General features: G+C 40.5%; 1 protein-coding gene across 1 annotated transcript; it reads left to right on the top strand.

Annotated features, from left to right (window-relative positions):
- Window positions 1-1,209: 1,209 nt before the first annotated feature.
- Window positions 1,210-13,307, top strand: LOC109881697 (melanin-concentrating hormone receptor 2-like). Its single transcript, XM_031791356.1, has 2 exons — window positions 1,210-1,948; window positions 12,210-13,307. Exons 1-2 carry the CDS (start codon window positions 1,536-1,538, stop codon window positions 12,850-12,852), a joined length of 1,056 nt encoding a protein of 351 aa, XP_031647216.1. The 5' UTR covers window positions 1,210-1,535; the 3' UTR covers window positions 12,853-13,307.
- The last annotated feature ends 8,331 nt before the right edge of the window (window positions 13,308-21,638 follow it).

The raw sequence follows: 21,638 nt of genomic DNA on the forward strand, positions 1-21,638 counted from the left end.
CAATGCACTGCCTCCAGTGGCCTCTCTGCCACCATCGAGCACCCCTCCCCAGGTGCTACAGGTGTGCCTGAACTCAATTTTATAGACTAATTGTAGTCTCACCCATTCATTTCTAATGACCGGTCATTTTTGACCAGGAACACCACAGCTGTACAAACGTTCAATAAAACACCCGAAATGTAATGAGAATCATCAAAATATGTTTTGTGTGTTCAGATGCCATGTGTGGACAAAGTCATGTGACCTTATGACAATCAGATTAAATGAACTTCATTTTCGGAGAGAACTTGTAAATCAGTCCAATTCGAACGGAACTCAGCAGGATGGTTAAACAGATGGATTTTTTTTGTATCATGCAATTCGATTGTTAGCGGGGACGTGGACGTCAAGTCTGGGGCATTAATGGACAGTAGACTATTTCTCATTTATAACATACTAAACGATCTGCGTCATTTTTAACATACAAAAGAATATGTTTCATTTATAACATACTAAACGATCTGCGTCATTTCTAACATACAAAAGAACATGTTTCATTTATAACATACTAAAGAATATGTTTGATTTATAACATACTTAAGAATATGTTTCATTTATAACATACTAAAGAATATGTTTCATTTATTACAACAAACTTAAGAATATGTTTCATTTATAACATACTAAAGAATATGTTTCATTTATAACACAGTAAACGTTTTTTTTTAATGTAACATGCCAAAGGAGCTGTTGACTAAAATAATGTCTAATTGTTTAATGATTCTTCGTTGAATCATTGACTGTATACGAACCAATCTGTACTTCTGTGATTGACGTATAAAAAGCCTAAATAATATTAGGCAACAACAGCGTGTCATTGATACTGTCGTTTTGAAAAAAGCAACATGTAATCAAAACATCGTGACACAGGTCAATTTTCTCATGACGTGCGCAACGGGATGCATGGACGAGTTGTTTTTCAGAGCAAGAAACAGATCAACATTTTTATTTTTTTGTGGGAGGATTTCCTCACTGATCTTCCAATCAGTTTTCTCTCAAATGTATTTACGTTTTATCAAGTGTTAAATAAATCTGGATATTTTGAAGGGAGGAGACTACTATCGGATTGTTTTATCCTTCACCGAGTCAGTGAAAATCTGGTGCGCTATTGGGTAGGGAGAGAGCGCAGCGGAGACGCACAGGGAGGTCCAGTCCAGGAAGGTAGCGGGTTCCTGTGTGAATAATTTGTTATTCTAGAGGCATCAGCTTGTTCCCAGGTTTGGTGCGAATGATCCATCAGCAGAATCTCATTGAAACACATTCTTTACTTGTACTGTAGTTTCTTACAAGATCATCTAAAGAATTGCGTCAACCAAAGGATACGCGCGCTGCAGTTTATCCAGAAGCGTTGTCCAAGTTGAGCCTCTCGAAATTTGGATAGAAGCTGGTACAGTATGACTTGTCGGCTTGGCAGTGTTAGTGCTTATCTATAGCCTAATACTGACCCGCGCGTTATCAATTACGACCAAGTTCGGCAAATATCTGAAGGTCTAAATATGATTATAAATAGCTCGGACATATTTTGTAACTATGAAGAAATAGGTAACTTCACCAACAACTCGTCATGTGTGAACACGACTCAGTCCTCACCCAGCTTCATCGACCTGGCGACGTTTATGCACATATTCCCGTCCATATACGGCATCCTGTGTACTATAGGAGTGATCGCCAACGGTTTGGTGATTTACGCAGTGGCGACATGCAAGAAAAAGATTGTATCGGACATCTACGTGCTGAACCTGGCCGTTGCAGATATGCTCTTCTTGCTGGTGATGCCTTTCAACATTCACCAGCTGGTCCGGGACAGACAGTGGGTGTTCGGGAACTTCATGTGCAAAGCTGTCGTGGTGGTGGATGTTAGCAACCAGTTCACTACGGTGGGGATTGTAACGGTGCTGTGTATTGACAGGTAAGTCTCCATCTCTCCAAGTTCAACAGGTGTCAGTTTGATCATGACAAAGAGAGGTGTCGAACATAGCATCAATTTGGTCTCCCTTCACCTTTATGTATCCAGGTAGATATAAGCTGGTGTAGGTTATGATTATAACATAGTTTGAATCATACAGGTTATTACGAAGAACACTCGTTATATGCAGCCGAGGGGCGATTTTTTTTTTCTTGAGAGGAATGGTCGGTAGCCGAAACATAATTAGACATTAATGTGTAGACTCCAAATTGACCACAAGAAACCCAAACAGATATCACATTTGACTAAAACATAATCATTCCAAATCCTTGCAACGTTTGTATAAGATCACGTGTCTCTCTATTATGCGCGGCAGTACTTGGGAACACATTTCTGAAATTAAAATCAGATGGAGCTGATTTCCTGGTGTTTTTACATAATGTTTTTCCAACAATGAAAATAAGAATAATAATACTAGAAAGTATAATAATACAATGTTGCTCAGAAAACCTTGTGTGGGGGGGGGGGTCGAAAAACAACAACAACTCAGGCCTCCAGTTGGGGACCATGGTCAGAGGGTTCAGTGATAAAACACAGCCAAAGCAGATCAGTTTCTGAGGAGTTAGGCCTAAATAGCAACAGAAAACTGAAAATTATACTTCAATTCTGGCTTTTATGAACAGTAAAATACTCTGAAACATTTTACTGTAGCATAGTGTAAAATATGGTGCATTTTGGGAAAATGTTGTGGTCTGGGGCAAATAATTGCTATATTTCGAATGGTATTGTAATTCAACTTTACTGTATCTCTGGAGTGCCAAAAACCTTTTGACCACTAGTGGGTACAAGGTATTGTTGTTTCTGTCTCATTAACATAAGCTCGGCAAAAAAATAAACGTTATTTTCAAAGATAATTCATAAAAACCCAAATAACTTCACAGATATTCAATGATTTAAACACTGTTTCCCATGCTTGTTCAATGAACCATAAACAATTCATGAACATGCACCTGTGGAACGGTCATTAAGACACTAACAGCTTACAGACGTTAGGCAATTAAGGTCACAGTTATGAAAACGTAGGACACTATAGAGGCCTTTCTACTGACTCTGAAAAACACCAAAAGAAAGATGCCCAGGGTCACTGCTCATCTGCGTGAATGTTCCTTAAGCATGCTCCAAGGAGACATGAGGACTGCAGATGTGGCCAGGGCAATAAATTGCAATGTCCGTACTGTGAGACGCCTAAGACAGCGCTACAGGACGGACAGCTGATCGTCCTCGCAGTGGCAGACCAAGTGTAACAACACCTGCACAGGATCGGTACATCCAAGCATCACACCTGCTGGACAGGTACAGGATGGCAACAACAACTGCCCAAGTTACACCAGGAACGCACAATCCCTCCATCAGTGTTCAGACTGTCCGCAACAGGCTGAGAGAGGCTGGACTGAGGGATTGTAGGCCTGTTGTAAGGCAGGTGTTCACCAGACATCACCGGCAACAGCGTTGCCTATGGGCACAAACCCACCGTCGCTGGACCAGACAGGACTGGCAAAAAGAGCTCTTCACTGATGAGTCGCGTTTTTTTCTCACCGGAGGTGATGGTCTGATTCACGTTTATCATCGAAGGAATGAGCGTTACACCGAGGCCTGTACTCTGGAGTGGGAACGATTTGGAGGTGGAGGGTCAGTCACTGTCTGGGGCGGTGTGTCACTGCATCATAATTTCCTGCAAGACAGGAGTGTCAGTGTTCTGCCATGACCAGCGAAGAGTCCGGATCTCAATCCCATTGAGCACGTCTGGGACCTGTTGGATCGGAGGATGAGGGCTAAGGCCATTCCCCCCAGAAATGTCCGGGAACTTGCAGGTGCCTTGGTGGAAGAGTGGGGTAACATCTCAAAGCAAGAACTGACAAATCTGGTGCAGTCAATGAAGAAGCGATGCACTGCAGTACTTAATGCAGCTGGTGACCACACCAGATACTGACTGTTACTTTTGATTTTGACCCCCCCCACCCCCTCCCACCTTTGTTCAGAGACATATTATGTCACATGTCTGTGGAACTTGTTCAGTTTATGTCTCAGTTGTTGAATCTTGTTATGTTCATACAAATATTTACACATGTTATTAAGTTTGCTGAAAATAAACGCAGTTGACAGTGAGAAGATGTTTCTTTTTTTTGCTGAGTTTATGTTGATGGATGCCTTGTAAGAGGCTATATTTGTTGCACCCCTGATTGAGAATGCTGTAACCAATTTAACTCCTTTGTGGTTATGGTGCCACGTCAATTTGTATAAGAGACAGATTGGAGTTTAATACAGTCAATCTTACTGCATTGTATCGTACTGCATTTTATTTTACTGCATTGTATCGTACTGTATTGTGTCTTACTGCATTGTATCATACTGCATTGTATATCACTGCATTGTATATCACTGCATTGTATATCACTGCATTGTGTCTTACAATGCAGTAAGATACAATGCAGTAAGATACAATGCAGTAAGATACAATGCAGTATCGGATCCATATTAGATCAGAAAATCACTTTTTTTGTATTTTGTTCTAATAAACACGGAAGCAATAACATGTATGTATTGTATGACAGACTCCTCCTAAGTAAACTGTAAATGGGTTACTGTGAATTTGACAGTAGTTTTACAGGCAGCTTGTGGCAAGTCAAAATCTGGTATTTGCATCTTACTGCATTGCATCTTACTGCATTGCATCTTACTGCATTGCATCTTACTGCATTGTATCGTACTGCATTGTATCTTACTGCATTGCATCTTACTGCATTGCATCTTACTGCATTGCATCGTACTGCATTGTATCGTACTGCATTGTATCGTACTGCATTGTATCTTACTGCATTGTATCGTACTGCATTGTACTGAGTGTCATTACACAGTACTTGCTTAGATATCATAATTATATTACAGTAGGTGTACTGTAATATGAAATACCAGATTTTGACTTGCCACAAGCTGCCTGTAAAACTACTGTCAAATTCACAGTAACCCATTTACAGTTTACTTAGGAGGAGTCTGTCATACAATACATACATGTTATTGCTTCCGTGTTTATTAGAACAAAATACAAAAAAAGTGATTTTCTGATCTAATATGGATCCGCCAGCATACAGCCTATCAATTAGTATAATAGCCTGCAAATCTCATGTACACCCTGCCATGTCAATAACCCAGAGGGTAGACATTGATGAGTTAATAATGAAATGGATGGTCACAGATTGAATGCTCATAGCCCTACATAAAACATATATGCAAGGTGAATTGGTTTATCGTCTTCATTTGGGACCGAGGTACTAGATCCATTTCAGACACGGCCAACCGTGTTGTATGGAGCGACGATCCATATTCTGTCTCACACAATTCACCTACCAGTTAACATTACTCGCAGTTGAATAGTTCTTCTGCAAGAGCGCAAATGGATAAATGTAACCACTATCAAATTAATAGACAGAGCTAATGGATGAAAGGACTGACCCGTCTCTACAAGATCAATATTATAGTTTTAACCATGGGTTGTATTCAATCCGTAGCGTGAAAGTTCAAGGTTAATGCGTGATTGAAATGTATGCTCTTGCGTTAATGGAGAAGACTGCATTCACAGTAAATGCTGCGTATGTCGTCGGCTCAATAGGAAATTACTTTTCAATTTCTATCGCGGAATCTTTAACGCTTCAGCGACACAGATTGAAGAGAACCCAATGTTTTGAGACTTTACGGTGTGTTTTTTGCATTGTTTTACAAACATTGGAGAAAAACAATCTTATATTTTGTGTTCTGATGGAGTATGAGGTTTCAACTAAGCTCTTGAGGCATTTTGGAAGTTGTATTTTTCAAGAATCAATTGGTACATTGATAGTCCAAAATGTATGTAGCAACAGCAGATTTTGGGTCAACAACAACCTGGCCTGGAGTGGACTGTGGGATACTTCTATCTGTGTTTATAGAGGAAAGAGATATAGACAGGAGCCTTCCTAGCAGACATGCTCTTCCTACATATTACTGTGCCTGGTGGAACACAGACACGTTATGTCTCTGTCTCGCTCTTTTACACACACACATTCTGTTTCTCTCTTTCTGTCTGTATCTCTTTCACACACACACACTAAAGTCTCTCTTTCTGTCTGTATCTCTCTTTCACGCACGCACACACACACACCTCTACATCTCATTAGCCTTAGAGACTCACGGCTCCAACAGATGGACAGGATTAGTTTAACACACAGATGAGTTAAACCACCCTCCAGCAGGATTAGTTTAACACACAGATTAGTTAAACCACCCTCCAGCAGGATTAGTTTAACACACAGATTAGTTAAACCGCCCTCCAGCAGGACTAGTTTAACACACAGATGAGTTAAACCACCCTCCAGCAGGATTAGTTTAACCACCATTCAAGAGGACTCCCAGATAGTCTCCAAACACATTTTCACATACTAGCACGTTTCCAAAGAATGTGCAACTCTAAATTGATTCAGCTGCACCATATATGTACCTTACGTATGTAAAGTATGTCGGCCTTTTGAAGTACAATATGTGTTTGTATTGAAAATATGATCCAAAGGCCATGACAGGGTTTTACTGGAACATGGATATGGCAGTCAGATTCCCCTAGTCAGATTCCCCTAGTCAGATTCACCTAGTCAGATTCCCCTAGTCAGATTCCCCTAGTCAGATTCCCCTAGTCAGATTCCCCTAGTCAGATTCCCCTAGTCAGATTCCCCTAGTCAGATTCCCCTAGTCAGATTCCCCTAGTCAGATTCCCCTAGTCAGATTCCCCTAGTCAGATTCCCCTAGTCAGATTCACCTAGTCAGATTCCCCTAGTCAGATTCACCTAGTCAGATTCCCCTAGTCAGATTCCCCTAGTCAGATTCCCCTAGTCAGATTCACCTAGTCAGATTCACCTAGTCAGATTCACCTAGTCAGATTCCCCTAGTCAGATTCCCCTAGTCAGATTCCCCTAGTCAGATTCCCCTAGTCAGATTCACCTAGTCAGATTCACCTAGTCAGATTCACCTAGTCAGATTCACCTAGTCAGATTCACCTAGTCAGATTCACCTAGTCAGATTCCCCTAGTCAGATTCCCCTAGTCAGATTCACCTAGTCAGATTCCCCTAGTCAGATTCACCTAGTCAGATTCACCTAGTCAGATTCACCTAGTCAGATTCCCCTAGTCAGATTCCCCTAGTCAGATTCACCTAGTCAGATTCACCTAGTCAGATTCCCCTAGTCAGATTCACCTAGTCAGATTCACCTAGTCAGATTCACCTAGTCAGATTCACCTAGTCAGATTCCCCTAGTCAGATTCACCTAGTCAGATTCCCCTAGTCAGATTCCCCTAGTCAGATTCCCCTAGTCAGATTCACCTAGTCAGATTCACCTAGTCAGATTCCCCTAGTCAGATTCACCTAGTCAGATTCCCCTAGTCAGATTCCCCTAGTCAGATTCCCCTAGTCAGATTCACCTAGTCAGATTCCCCTAGTCAGATTCCCCTAGTCAGATTCCCCTAGTCAGATTCACCTAGTCAGATTCACCTAGTCAGATTCCCCTAGTCAGATTCACCTAGTCAGACTCCCCTAGTCAGAATACCCAGTGAGAATTTCTAGTCAGATTCACCTAGTCAGATTCCCCTGGTCAAAATTTCTAGTCAGAATACCCAGTGAGAAATTTCTAGTCAGATTCCCCTAGTCATTGGGAAACAGAGACATTTCAATTCACCGGCTTTAACATCTGCTAATCTGTGTATGTAACAATCTTTGATTGAGTTGATAGGAAGGTCATACGCACCATTTTCTGTCCGTCAATACATCTATACAACACATGACCATGCCAGGTTCATGTGGCTTTTTTAATTAAAAGTCAGTTATGAACAAATTCGTATTTACAATGACGGCCTACCCCGGCGACGGTGGGCCTGTTGTGCGCAGCCCTATGGGACTCCCAATCACTGCCGGATATGAAACCGCCTGGATTCGAACCAGGTACTATAGTGACTCCTCTTGCACTGAGATGCAGTGCCTTAGACCACTGCGCCACTCGGATGCCTGTACAGAAGACATCTCTACAGTAATATCTCCATGGTAATTAAGACATCTCTACAGTAATATCTCTGTGGTCATGTAGACATCTCTACAGTAATATCTCCTTGGTAATGAAGTCATCTCTACAGTAATATCTCCATGGTAATGAAGACATCTCTACAGTAATATCTCTATGGTCATATGTAGACATCTCTACAATAATATTTCCTTGGTAATAAAGACATCTCTACAGTAATATCTCCATGGTAATGAGGACATCTCTACAGTAATATCTCCTTGGTCCATATGAAGACATCTCTACAGTAATATCTCCTTGGTAATGAAGACATCTCTACAGTAATATCTCCTTGAAATGAAGACATCTCTACAGTAATATCTCTATGGTAATGAAGACATCTCTACAGTAATATCTCCTTGGTCCATATGAAGACACCTCTACAGTAATATCTCCTTGGTAATGAAGACATCTCTACAGTAATATCTCTATGGTAATGAAGACATCTCTACAGTAATATATCCTTGGTCATGAAGACATCTCTACAGCAATATCTCCATCCCTTGGCCTGCCTTGGATGTATTCAGTCGTATCATGAAAGACATAACCAGCGCAGAGTAAATTATTCCTTTTTAATTATCCGATGTGACATGGCTGTAGGATTATTTTCATTATTTCATTGACATATGTGACACAGGGTCATTAAGTACAGCATAGTACAGCAGATGGCTTTATACTTTACTTTGATTAACATCAGCAGTAAACAGCATCTCTTGATCATTTATTTTCGGATTTATTACGTCCCAAATACATTACTTTTTGCTACGTAGTGAACTACTTTTGACAAGGGCTCACAGGGCTCTGGTGAAAAGTAGTGCACTACACAGGGAATAGGGTGCTATTTGGTACGTACACGTGATTCGTTTCATGTTGTACATCACGCAGTACGCCAGTCATCAGTCTAACTTTATTTACTTATTCATTACACTTTATACGTTACTTTTTTCAGCTCCCAGCTCAATTCATCCCAAAAAGACAGAAAGTCATTGGAAAACATGAATACTACACAGTACATGAATACTATACAGTACATGAATACTATACAGTACATGAATACATAAATAATATAGAGTACATGAATACTATACAGTACATGAATACTATACAGTACATGAATACTATACAGTACATGAATACATTAATAATATAGAGTACATGAATACTATACAGTACATGAATACTATACAGTACATGAATACTATACAGTACATGAATACATTAAGAATATAGAGTACATGAATACTATACAGTACATGAATACATTAAGAATATAGAGTACATGAATACTATACAGTACATGAATACTATACAGTACATGAATACATAAATAATATAGAGTACATGAATACTATACAGTACATGAAAACTATACAGTACATGAATACTATACAGTACATGAATACCTTAATAATATAGAGTACATGAATACTATACAGTACATGAAAACTATACAGTACATGAATAATATACAGTACATGAATACATTAATAATATACAGTACATGAATACTATACAGTACATGAATACTATACAGTACATGAATACATTAAGAATATAGAGTACATGAATACTATAGAGTACATGAATACTATACAGTACATGAATACATAAATAATATAGAGTACATGAATACTATACAGTACATGAATACTATACAGTACATGAATACTATACAGTACATGAATACATTAATAATATAGAGTACATGAATACTATACAGTACATGAATACTATACAGTACATGAATACATTAAGAATATAGAGTACATGAATACTATACAGTACATGAATACTATACAGTACATGAATACATTAATAATATAGAGTACATGAATACTATACAGTACATGAATACATTAAGAATATAGAGTACATGAATACTATACAGTACATGAATACATTAATAATATAGAGTACATGAATACTATACAGTACATTAATACTATAGAGTACATGAAAACTATACAGTACATGAATACTATAAAGTACATGAATACATTAATACTATAGAGTACATTAATACTATAGAGTACATGAAAACTATAGAGTACATGAATACTATACAGTACATGAAAACTATACAGTACATGAATACTATACAGTACATGAATACATTAATACTATAGAGTACATTAATACTATAGAGTACATGAAAACTATAGAGTACATGAATACTATACAGTACATGAAAACTATACAGTACATGAATACTATACAGTACATGAATACTATACAGTACATGAATACTATACAGTACATTAATACTTTAATAATATAGAGTACATGAATACTATACAGTACATGAATACTATACAGTACATGAATACATTAATAATAGAGTACATGAATACTATACAGTGCATGAATACATGAATACTATACAGTACATGAATACATGAATACTATACAGTACATGAATATTTGAATAATATACAGTACGTGAATACTATACAGTACATGAATACTATACAGTACATGAATACTATACAGTACATGAATACATGAATACTATACAGTACATGAATACATGAATACTATACAGTACTTGAATACTATACAGTACATGAATACTATACAGTACATGAATACATGAATACTATACATTGCATACGTACTATACCGTACATGAATACTATACAATACATGAATACTATACAGTACATGAATACTATACAGTACATGAATACTATACAATACATGAATACTATACAGTACATGAATACATGAATACTATACAGTACATGAATACTATACAGTACATGAATAGTATACAGCAATGTTTTTATCCATAGCGACGTACAGTACAGTGAAGGCATTCATTTCTTAGTATGTGTATGTGATCCTTGAAGGAATTGAACCCATGACTTTGGGCATATGCCAGTGTTCCATATGGCACCCTATTCCCTTTGTATAGTGCACTACTTTTGACCAGAGCCTTATGATTTCTTGTCAAAAGTAGTGAACTACTGTATATAGGGAATAAGGATGTTTTTATGACGCATCCATGATCTTACCAACTGATCCACACATGACATTATTAGATTTATTTAATGTCACATCATGATTAGAGTCTGACTGCTCTCACAAATGTTACTATAGACCATATGAATAGGCGACATTCAAACAGAGTATTTTTTTTCTCCCAGGTTAATAAATTACTGTTTGATTTACTGACAAATACCGGTAGACAAATGCGACTTAGTTGTGTTTATTTTTTTGGGGGGGGGGGTTGTCTGTGCATTCACATGCTTTTGTCTGGACTAGACTGGCCTGGGGTAAAGTAATGGTGAAACAACACAACAGCTTCACAATGGAGTCTGCTGAATGATCCCTGTAGAGATATCGTTATGTTTCCAGCAAATGCCACCCTATGCCCTATATAGTGCCCTACGTTTGACCTGGTATGGGCCCTGGTGAACAGTAGTGCAGTAGTGGTGAACAGTAGTGCACTGTACTACAAAGTATTCAGACCCCTTCCCTTTTTCCACATTTAGTTACGTTACAGGCTTATTCTAAAATGTTTTTTTTTAATCAAAAAAAAAATCCTCATCAATCAAAAGTGAAAATATGTTGTTTTTATTTTTGCAAATGTATAACAAACAAAAAAACATAAATACCTTATTTAAATAACTATTCAGACCCTTTGCTATGAGACTCGAAATTGCACTCAGTTGCATCCTGTTTCCATTGATCATCTTTGAGATGTTTCTACAACTTGATTTACCTGTGGTAAATTCAATAGTTTGGAGATGATTTGGAAAGGCACACACCTGTCTATTTAAGGTCCCACAGTTCACAGTGAATGCCAGAGCAAAAAGCAAGCCACGAGGTCAAAGGAATTGAGCTCCGAGAACAGGATTCTGTCGAGGCACAGATCTGGGGAATGGTACAAAAACAAAATGTCTGCAGCATTGAAGGTCCCGAAGAAAACAGAGGCCTCCATCATTCTTAATAAATGGAAGACGTTTGGAACCACTGTGTAAGGAATGGGCTGTGGTCAAAAGTAGTGCGGTCAAAAGTAGTGCACTATATAGGGAATGAAGTGCAATTAGGGCATAGCCCAGGTACATAACTTAACCCCTGACCTCTAACCCATTGTCTCTAACTGATGTTTCTCTTTGTTTCTAACCCCAGATACATTGCCATCGTCCACCCCACCTCAGAGAAGCGGACCATCCAGTGGACCATCATCATCAACATCCTGGTGTGGGTCGGCAGCTTCCTGCTGACCGTGCCTGTCATGATCTACGCCATGGTGGTTAGGAAGCGCGACTTGGAGATATGCATGATGTTTCTGGACGGGCCTGAGGACATGTACTGGTACACTCTCTACCAGTCCATCCTGGGCTTCATCTTCCCTCTCATCATCATCTCCACCTTCTACTCCCTCACCCTCTACCACGTCTTCAGATCCATCCGCCGAGTCAAGCGTAAACAGACTGTCTGGGCGAAGCGCGCCACCAAGACCGTGGTGATGGTCATTGCTCTCTTCCTGGTGTGCTGGAGCCCGTATCACGTGATCCAGGTGATTAACTTGAGCAACAACAGGCCAACCAACACCTTTGTCTATGTCTACAACATCAGTATCTGTCTGAGTTACTCCCACAGCTGCATCAACCCTCTGATGCTGCTTATCTTCGCTCAGAACTATCGCGAGCGTCTCTGTCACAGGGAGGAGTTGAGGAGCTCGCAGCAGAACTCCTCCAAGACCACTGTGGTCAAGACAGACGGCTCCAGCGTGGCCACCGACCCCAACTGCCGCAGCACAGCAATGTAATAATAGAGGCATTGCCACTTGCATATTGTATGTCTGAATGGGTAGGACATCAGTTCGTCCCAATCAAGTCAACTGTTTTCGTTCTGCTATCTTTGACGAACTTGAGCATTTTATGAATTACTGAAGTTAAAGTAGCTGAACTACACTGCTATCTTTCCAGGAAACAGAAGTGGTACTGTGTGTTGGTGGATGGATTACCCGACTGACTGTACCTAATTCACCATCACTAAGAATCGTTGATCCTGTGGTAGCCAAGTGTTTACTGAATCGTTGTGTAAGCCGAGCTACTCTGAGAATGGACTGAGATTGTTCATAATGAAAGTATCAAAATGACTGTGTATCTCTTTCTCTCTCATACATGCTTTAACCACATTCAAATGATCTCTCTCTCTCTCTCTCTCTCTGTCTCTCTCTCTGTCTCTCTCGCTCTCTCTCTCTGTCTCTCTCTCTGTCTCTCTCTCTGTCTCTCTCTCTGTCTCTCTCTCTCTCTCTCTCTCTCTCTCTGGCTCTCTCTCTCTCTCTCTGGCTCTCTCTCTCTCTGTCGCTGTCTCTCTCTCTCTCTCTGTCTCTGTCTCTCTGTCTCTGTCTCTGTCTCTCTGTCTCTGTCTCTGTCTCTGTCTCTCTCTCTCTGTCTCTGTCTCTGTCTCTGTCTGTCTCTCTGGCTCTGTCTCTCTCTCTCTGTCTCTCTCTCCTCTCTCTCTCTCTCTCTCTCTCTCTCTCTCTGTCTCTCTCTCTCTCTCTCTCTCTCTCTGTCTCTCTCTCTCTGTCTCTCTCTCTCTCTCTCTCTCGCTCCCTCTCTCTCTCTCGCTCCCTCTCTCTCTCTCTCGCTCCCTCTCTCTCTCTCTCTCTCTCTCTCTCTCTCTCTCGCTCTCTCTCTCTCTCTCTCTCTCTCTCTCTCTCTGTCTCTCTGTCTCTGTCTCTGTCTCTCTGTCTCTGTCTCTGTCTCTCTCTCTCTGTCTCTGTCTCTGTCTGTCTCTCTGGCTCTGTCTCTCTCTCTCTGTCTCTCTCTCCTCTCTCTCTCTCTCTCTCTCTGTCTCTCTGTCTCTCTCTCGCTCCCTCTCTCTCTCTCGCTCCCTCTCTCTCTCTCGCTCCCTCTCTCTCTCTCTCTCTCTCTCGCTCCCTCTCTCTCTCCCTCTCTCTCTCTCGCTCTCTCTCTCTCTCTCTCTCTCTCTCTCTCTCTCTCTCTCTCTCTCTCGCTCCCTCTCTCGCTCCCTCTCTCGCTCCCTCTCGCTCCCTCTCTCTCTCTCTCTCTCTCTCTCTCTCTCTCTCTCGCTCCCTCTCTCGCTCCCTCTCTCTCTCTCTCTCTCTCTCTCTCTCTCTCGCTCTCGCTCTCGCTCTCGCTCTCGCTCTCGCTCTCGCTCTCGCTCTCGCTCTCTCGCTCTCGCTCTCTCTGCTTACTTCACTGTAGTAAATCTGCAAAAACACGACAGTGAATACTGTAGTATAGCAATATGGGGGAGGGGAATGGGAATGTTATATGCAATCAGAATACTGATTACACTTTTTTAAGTGTAGCGTTTTTTGTGGACTGTAGTGTTTTTGCAGACCTTACTGTAGTATTTACTATAGTATTCTACAGTATACTACAACATTCTATAGTAAGTACTTCAAATGATTGAGGGACACTACAGTGTACAGTATAGTATTCTACAGAAAACTAGTATTTTTTAATGCGTCTCTGCCAGGGTTGTGTAGCATAGATTTGACCGATGACCTCAGACTGTTTCCCTGATAATGACTAAGATTGAGTGAGCTTGTTTTGGGGTGCTTGGCCTTGTTCAACCTGTGTCACAGAGGCACCCTGGGTAATTGAGTCATTGACTTCGTTGACTGGACCAGTTTGCTGGGTTCAAATACTATTTCAGGTATTTCAATTACTTTTCAATATATTTCTGAACAAGTCTTCAGATAATCTTGTTATTAAAAAAACAAGTAGTTGAATATTGGATTGTATTTGGAAATACTCAAATACACGGACTGAAATATACCCCCCATGCATTCAACCCAACGAGGTATTTGAAAATAGTATTTAAAATAAGTATTTTTTTAGGGCAAGTATTTGGTTTTTAGAAAAAACTATTCAAATACCGAGAAAAAAAAGTTCTGCTTTTGAGCTGTGTGTTTGAAAATACTTAAATACACAGATATAAAGTATTTTAAATAAGAAATACACATGCATTTGGAGACATATGCTTTATTGTTTTAAATGTAACTGGGCAAGTCAGTTAAGAACAAAGGCTTTACAATGACGGCCTACTTCGGCCAAACCCTAACCTGGGCGAAGCTGGGCAAATTGTGTGCCGCTCTATGGGACTCCCAGTCACGGCCGGTTGACACACAGTGTCATGTTTGTCGTAAGAATTATCGGACCAAGGTGCAGCGTGATATGGTTACCACATGTTAATTAACTGAAACGCACAAAAAAACTATACAGAATGAATGAAACGTGAAGACAATGGAGTGCTCACAGGCAACTACACATAAACAAGTTCCCACAAACACAGGTGGGAAAAATAACTACTTAAATATAGTCCCCAATTAGAGACATCTGTAGCCAGCTACCTCTAATTGGGAATCATACAAAACACCAACATAGAAAAAGAAATTAGAACACAACATAGACAGATATACTAGAACACCCCCTAGTCATGCCCTGACCCACTACACCATAGAGAAGCAATGGCTCTCTATGGTCAGGGAATGACACACAGCCTGGAATTGAACCAGGGTCTGTAGTGACACCTCTAGCCACTTGGGAGACTTCTATCAAGGGGGATACTCAGATACGTTCAGATACTTATACTATTGTTATAAGATACTTCTTGGAAAATCAACAGTAATACTATTGATGTTGAAGTAAATCTTCAGGTTGTCATTGAGGAAGGGAGGCAGGAAGGGAGGGACAGAATGTTTCAGGGGGGGTGTGGTTGACAGCTTCAGACCGGGGAGACTTCTACCAAGGGAGGCAGGAAGGGAGGGACAGAATGTTTCAGGGGGGGTGGTTGACAACTTCAGACCGGGGAGACTTCTACCAAGGGAGGCAGGAAGGGAGGGACAGAATGTTTCAGGGGGGTGTGGTTGACAGCTTCAGACCAGGGAGACTTCTACCAAGGGAGGCAGGAAGGGAGGGACAGAATGTTTCAGGGGGGGTGTGGTTGACAGCTTCAGACCGGGGAGACTTCTACCAAGGGAGGCAGGAAGGGAGGGACAGAATGTTTCAGGGGGGGGGGGTTGACAACTTCAGACCGGGGAGACTTCTACCAAGGGAGGCAGGAAGGGAGGGACAGAATGTTTCAGGGGGGTGGTGGACAGCTTCAGACCGGGGAGACTTCTACCAAGGGAGGCAGGAAGGGAGGGACAGAATGTTTCAGGGGGGGTGTGGTTGACAGCTTCAGACCGGGGAGACTTCTACCAAGGTAGGCAGGAAGGGAGGGACAGAATGTTTCAGGGGGGGGGGGGTTGACAGCTTCAGACCGGGGAGACTTCTACCAAGGGAGGCAGGAAGGGAGGGACAGAATGTTTCAGGGGGGGGGGGTGGACAGCTTCAGACCGGGGAGACTTCTACCAAGGGAGGCAGGAAGGGAGGGACAGAATGTTTCAGGGGGGGTGGTGGACAGCTTCAGACCGGGGAGACTTCTACCAAGGGAGGCAGGAAGGGAGGGACAGAATGTTTCAGGGGGGGTGGTGGACAGCTTCAGACCGGGGAGACTTCTACCAAGGGAGGCAGGAAGGGAGGGACAGAATGTTTCAGGGGGGGGGGGGTGGACAGCTTCAGACCGGGGAGACTTATACCAAGGGAGGCAGGAAGGGAGGGACAGAATGTTTCAGGGGGGGTGGTGGACAGCTTCAGACCGGGGAGACTTCTACCAAGGGAGGCAGGAAGGGAGGGACAGAATGTTTCAGGGGGGGGGGGGGGTGGACAGCTTCAGACCGGGGAGACTTCTACCAAGGGAGGCAGGAAGGGAAGGACAGAATGTTTCAGGGGGGGGGTGGACAGCTTCAGACCGGAGAGACTTCTACCAAGGGAGGCAGGAAGGGAGGGACAGAATGTTTCAGGGGGGGGGGTGGACAGCTTCAGACCGGGGAGACTTCTACCAAGGGAGGCAGGAAGGGAGGGACAGAATGTTTCAGGGGGGGGGGGGGGGGGGGGGGACAGCTTCAGACCGGGGAGACTTCTACCAAGGGAGGCAGGAAGGGAGGGACAGAATGTTTCAGGGGGGGGGGGGGGGTGGTGGACAGCTTCAGACCGGGGAGACTTCTACCAAGGGAGGCAGGAAGGGAGGGACAGAATGTTTCAGGGGGGGGGGTGGTGGACAGCTTCAGACCGGGGAGATTGTAGGAAAATACATCTTTTTACTCACTGATACAGATCAAAATTAGTCTGTGTGATTTTGCAGTAGTGTATTTAAAAATATATATTATTATTGTCGTTGGATGTTCTCACATTTATAAAAAATTAGTTATTTTATTTTTAAGGTATTTTCTAAGCACCATCGGGACTCTTGTTGAGTGAGGAGATGGAAGATGAATTGATGAGAACTGAAGTATAATTCTGTATTGATTTGAGACAAGGAATATTTTGAAGAGGAGATGGCTGTGGCCAATTAGGCCATCCAAACGAAAGGGGCTTTGCGGGTTATGTTTTAATGTCAAGTAAAGTAAGCAAATAATGAAGTATATTGAATGAATATAACACCTGTAGCATGACATATGATGAAGAATTGTCCTATACACACACTACTTAAAACACACATTAACTTGTTCATATTCACAGCTTATATTTGTTGTCTCACTCTACCTTGTGTAGAGGAGGTCTGCAGTGTTAGCCTGTGCTATCTGTTATCAGTTGAGTTATATATTAATTATAATTATTATATTCTCTTAAAACCTTCTTATTATGGTCATTTCCTAGCCGTCCGATATATTCTCTATATCAGCATACAGCATGATGCTTTAATATGAACGTCTATAGCACTGTTCAACACTTCCTATTTTGTTTTGTTGTTGAGTACTTTTTATTTTTATTTTTTTTTACTTACAAAACCAAGTACATTTATTTTGGATGACAAAATGACAGTATAATTTATGTACGAATGACACATGTTGAGTTATTGATGTGATAACGTAAGTTACAAAATTGTGGTTATAGTTAAAACAAACCTTCGTTGTGATCCGATGCAGGACATAAATACTCAATATGTAAATACTGCAGTTTTACACCTTAAAGATGTTTTCCTTCCTGGTTATATTGTATTGTACCACATGCACTCAGAGTACACTTATTGTCCATATGGTATTTCAGATTAGTTTCACGTTAGTGCAATGGATTATAGTTGTTAAGTGTCCCCTGTTCTTATGTGTTAAGTGTTTTCACATCTTGTTGTTCTTGTGTGTTAAGGTTAAGTTTTTTGACATCTTGTTTGTTCTTGTGTGTTAAGGTTAAGTGTTTTCACATCTTCTTTGTTCTTGTGTGTTAAGGTTAAGTGTTTTCACATCTTCTTTGTTCTTGTGTGTTAAAAGGTTAAGTGTTTTCACATCTTCTTTGTTCTTGTGTGTTAAAAGGTTAAGTGCTTTCACATCTTCTTTGTTCTTGTGTGTTAAGGTTAAGTGTTTTCACATCTTCTTTGTTCTTGTGTGTTAAAAGGTTAAGTGTTTTCACATCTTGTTGTTCTTGTGTGTTAAAAGGTTAAGTGTTTTCACATCTTCTTTGTTCTTGTGTGTTAAGGTTAAGTGTTTTCACATCTTGTTGTTCTTGTGTGTTAAAAGGTTAAGTGTTTTCACATCTTGTTGTTCTTGTGTGTTAAGGTTAAGTGTTTTCACATCTTCTTTGTTCTTGTGTGTTAAGGTTAAGTGTTTTCACATCTTCTTTGTTCTTGTGTGTTAAAAGGTTAAGTGTTTTCACATCTTCTTTGTTCTTGTGTGTTAAGGTTGGTTTCACATCTTCTTTGTTCTTGTGTGTTAAAAGGTTAAGTGTTTTCACATCTTGTTGTTCTTGTGTGTTAAAAGGTTAAGTGTTTTCACATCTTCTTTGTTCTTGTGTGTTAAGGTTAAGTGTTTTCACATCTTGTTGTTCTTGTGTGTTAAAAGGTTAAGTGTTTTCACATCTTGTTGTTCTTGTGTGTTAAAAGGTTAAGTGTTTTCACATCTTCTTTTTTCTTGTGTGTTAAGGTTAAGTGTTTTCACATCTTCTTTGTTCTTGTGTGTTAAAAGGTTAAGTGTTTTCACATCTTGTTGTTCTTGTGTGTTAAAAGGTTAAGTGTTTTCACATCTTCTTTGTTCTTGTGTGTTAAGGTTAAGTGTTTTCACATCTTGTTGTTCTTGTGTGTTAAGGTTAAGTGTTTTCACATCTTCTTTGTTCTTGTGTGTTAAGGTTAAGTGTTTTCACATCTTCTTTGTTCTTGTGTGTTAAAAGGTTAAGTGTTTTCACATCTTGTTGTTCTTGTGTGTTAAAAGGTTAAGTGTTTTCACATCTTCTTTGTTCTTGTGTGTTAAGGTTAAGTGTTTTCACATCTTGTTGTTCTTGTGTGTTAAGGTTAAGTGTTTTCACATCTTCTTTGTTCTTGTGTGTTAAAAGGTTAAGTGTTTTCACATCTTGTTGTTCTTGTGTGTTAAAAGGTTAAGTGTTTTCACATCTTCTTTGTTCTTGTGTGTTAAGGTTAAGTGTTTTCACATCTTCTTTGTTCTTGTGTGTTAAAAGGTTAAGTGTTTTCACATCTTGTTGTTCTTGTGTGTTAAAAGGTTAAGTGTTTTCACATCTTGTTGTTCTTGTGTGTTAAAAGGTTAAGTGTTTTCACATCTTGTTGTTCTTGTGTGTTAAAAGGTTAAGTGTTTTCACATCTTCTTTGTTCTTGTGTGTTAAAAGGTTAAGTGTTTTCACATCTTGTTGTTCTTGTGTGTTAAGGTTAAGTGTTTTCACAACTTCTTTGTTCTTATTTTTCTAAAACAACTATGTAAGCACCACTGTGTTTGTAATTGTTTTTTTAAATGCTCCAAAAAATAAAATTCTGAGTTGTATTTTTTCCTCCCACTGACAGCACTTCACCAGCCTCTGGAATTAAGATCCTTCAGATGACAATGTAATTTATGTGAAGAATATTGTCTTAGTGATTTTATTACATTAATTACAAAGTTGTGGTCACAATTGAAACAAATCTGATACAGAACATAAATCTTCTATATATAAATACTGCAGTAATTACCTCAGTTTTGCAGTTAGAGTTAAAAGGTGGTTTCATGCCTGGTTGTGTGGTGTTGTACCGATGTCCCCCTCAGGGGCTAAACACAAATGGTTATTTCCAGAGAAGCTGTGTGACACATTACTAATGCATGACTATCACACCCTTGTCTTGTCGGGCCACTATGAATCAACACATTGTAGCCGATTAGTCATAAGCACATCAACATCATTTGAAAAATAATGTTTAAAAAATATATATTAAATATTCAAGTAATAAAACGCCATTTAGTAATGTTGTTTTTTTGGTTGGTGTGATCAAAACGCAACAGGAGAAATGCAGTGAAGACACAGGGCTTATAGAGCAAGAGACAGGGCTTATAGAGCAAGAGACAGGGCTGATTGAACAAGAGACAGGGCTGATTGAGCAAGAGAAAGGGTTGATTGAGCAAGAGACAGGGCTGATTGAGTAAGAGACAGAGCTGATTGAGCAATACACAGGGCATATTGAGCAAGACATAGGGCTTGTTGAGCAAGACACAGGGCTTGTTGAGTAAGAGCCAGGGCGTGTTGAGCAAGAGCCAGGGCTTATTGAACAAGACACAGGGCTGATTGAGCAAGAGACAGGGCTTATAGAGCAAGAGACAGGGCTTATAGAGCAAGAGACAGGGCTTACAGAGCAAGAGACAGGGCTGATTGAGCAAGAGACAGGGCATATTGAGCAAGAGAAAGGGCTTATTGAGCAACAATTAAATACCATTGTAATATTGTAAGAAAATGCCCATTAGTATGTCATTATTTGCTTTGTGCGGCAAAGAGTGAGATGCAGGAGATGTACGCTATCTAAAAATTAAAGACTGACTATACCTAGGGCCTTAAGTTCTAAGATTCCTTGATTCCTTGATTCTAAGATTCCTTAATTCTAAGATTCCTTGATTCCTTGATTCTAAGATTCCTTAATTCTAAGATTCCTTGATTCTAAGCAATATTGTGCTGCTATTTTTATTGACTTGGCCAAAGCTTTTGATACGGTAGACCATTCCATTATTGTGGGCCGGCTAAGGAGTATTGGTGTCTCTGAGGGGTCTTTGGCCTGGTTTGCTAACTACCTCTGTCAAAGAGTGCAGTGTATAAAGTCAGAAAATCTGCTGTCTCAGCAATTGCCTGTCACCAAGGGAGTACCCCAAGGCTTAAACCTAGGCCCCACACTCTTCTCAATTTACATCAACAACATAGCTCAGGCAGTAGGAAGCTCTCTCATCCATTTATATACAGATGATACAGTCTTATACTCAGCTGGCCCCTCCCCGGATTTTGTGTTAAATGCTCTACAACAAAGCTTTCTTAGTGTCCAACAGGTTTTCTCTACCCTTAACCTTGTTCCGAACACCTCCAAACAAAGGTCATGTGGTTTGGTAAGAAGAATGCCCCTCTTCCCACAGGTGTTATTACTACCTCTGAGGGTTCAGAGCTTGAGGTAGTCACCTCATACAAGTACTTGGGAGTATGGCTAGCCGGTGCACTGTCCTTCTCTCAGCACATATCAAAGGATGCAGGCTAAAGTTAAATCTAGACTTGGTTTTCTCTATTGTAATCACTTCTTTTAGACCCC

This window comes from Oncorhynchus kisutch, linkage group LG15, assembly GCF_002021735.2.
Source record: "Oncorhynchus kisutch isolate 150728-3 linkage group LG15, Okis_V2, whole genome shotgun sequence".
In the NCBI taxonomy this organism is placed as follows: Eukaryota; Metazoa; Chordata; class Actinopteri; order Salmoniformes; family Salmonidae; genus Oncorhynchus; species Oncorhynchus kisutch.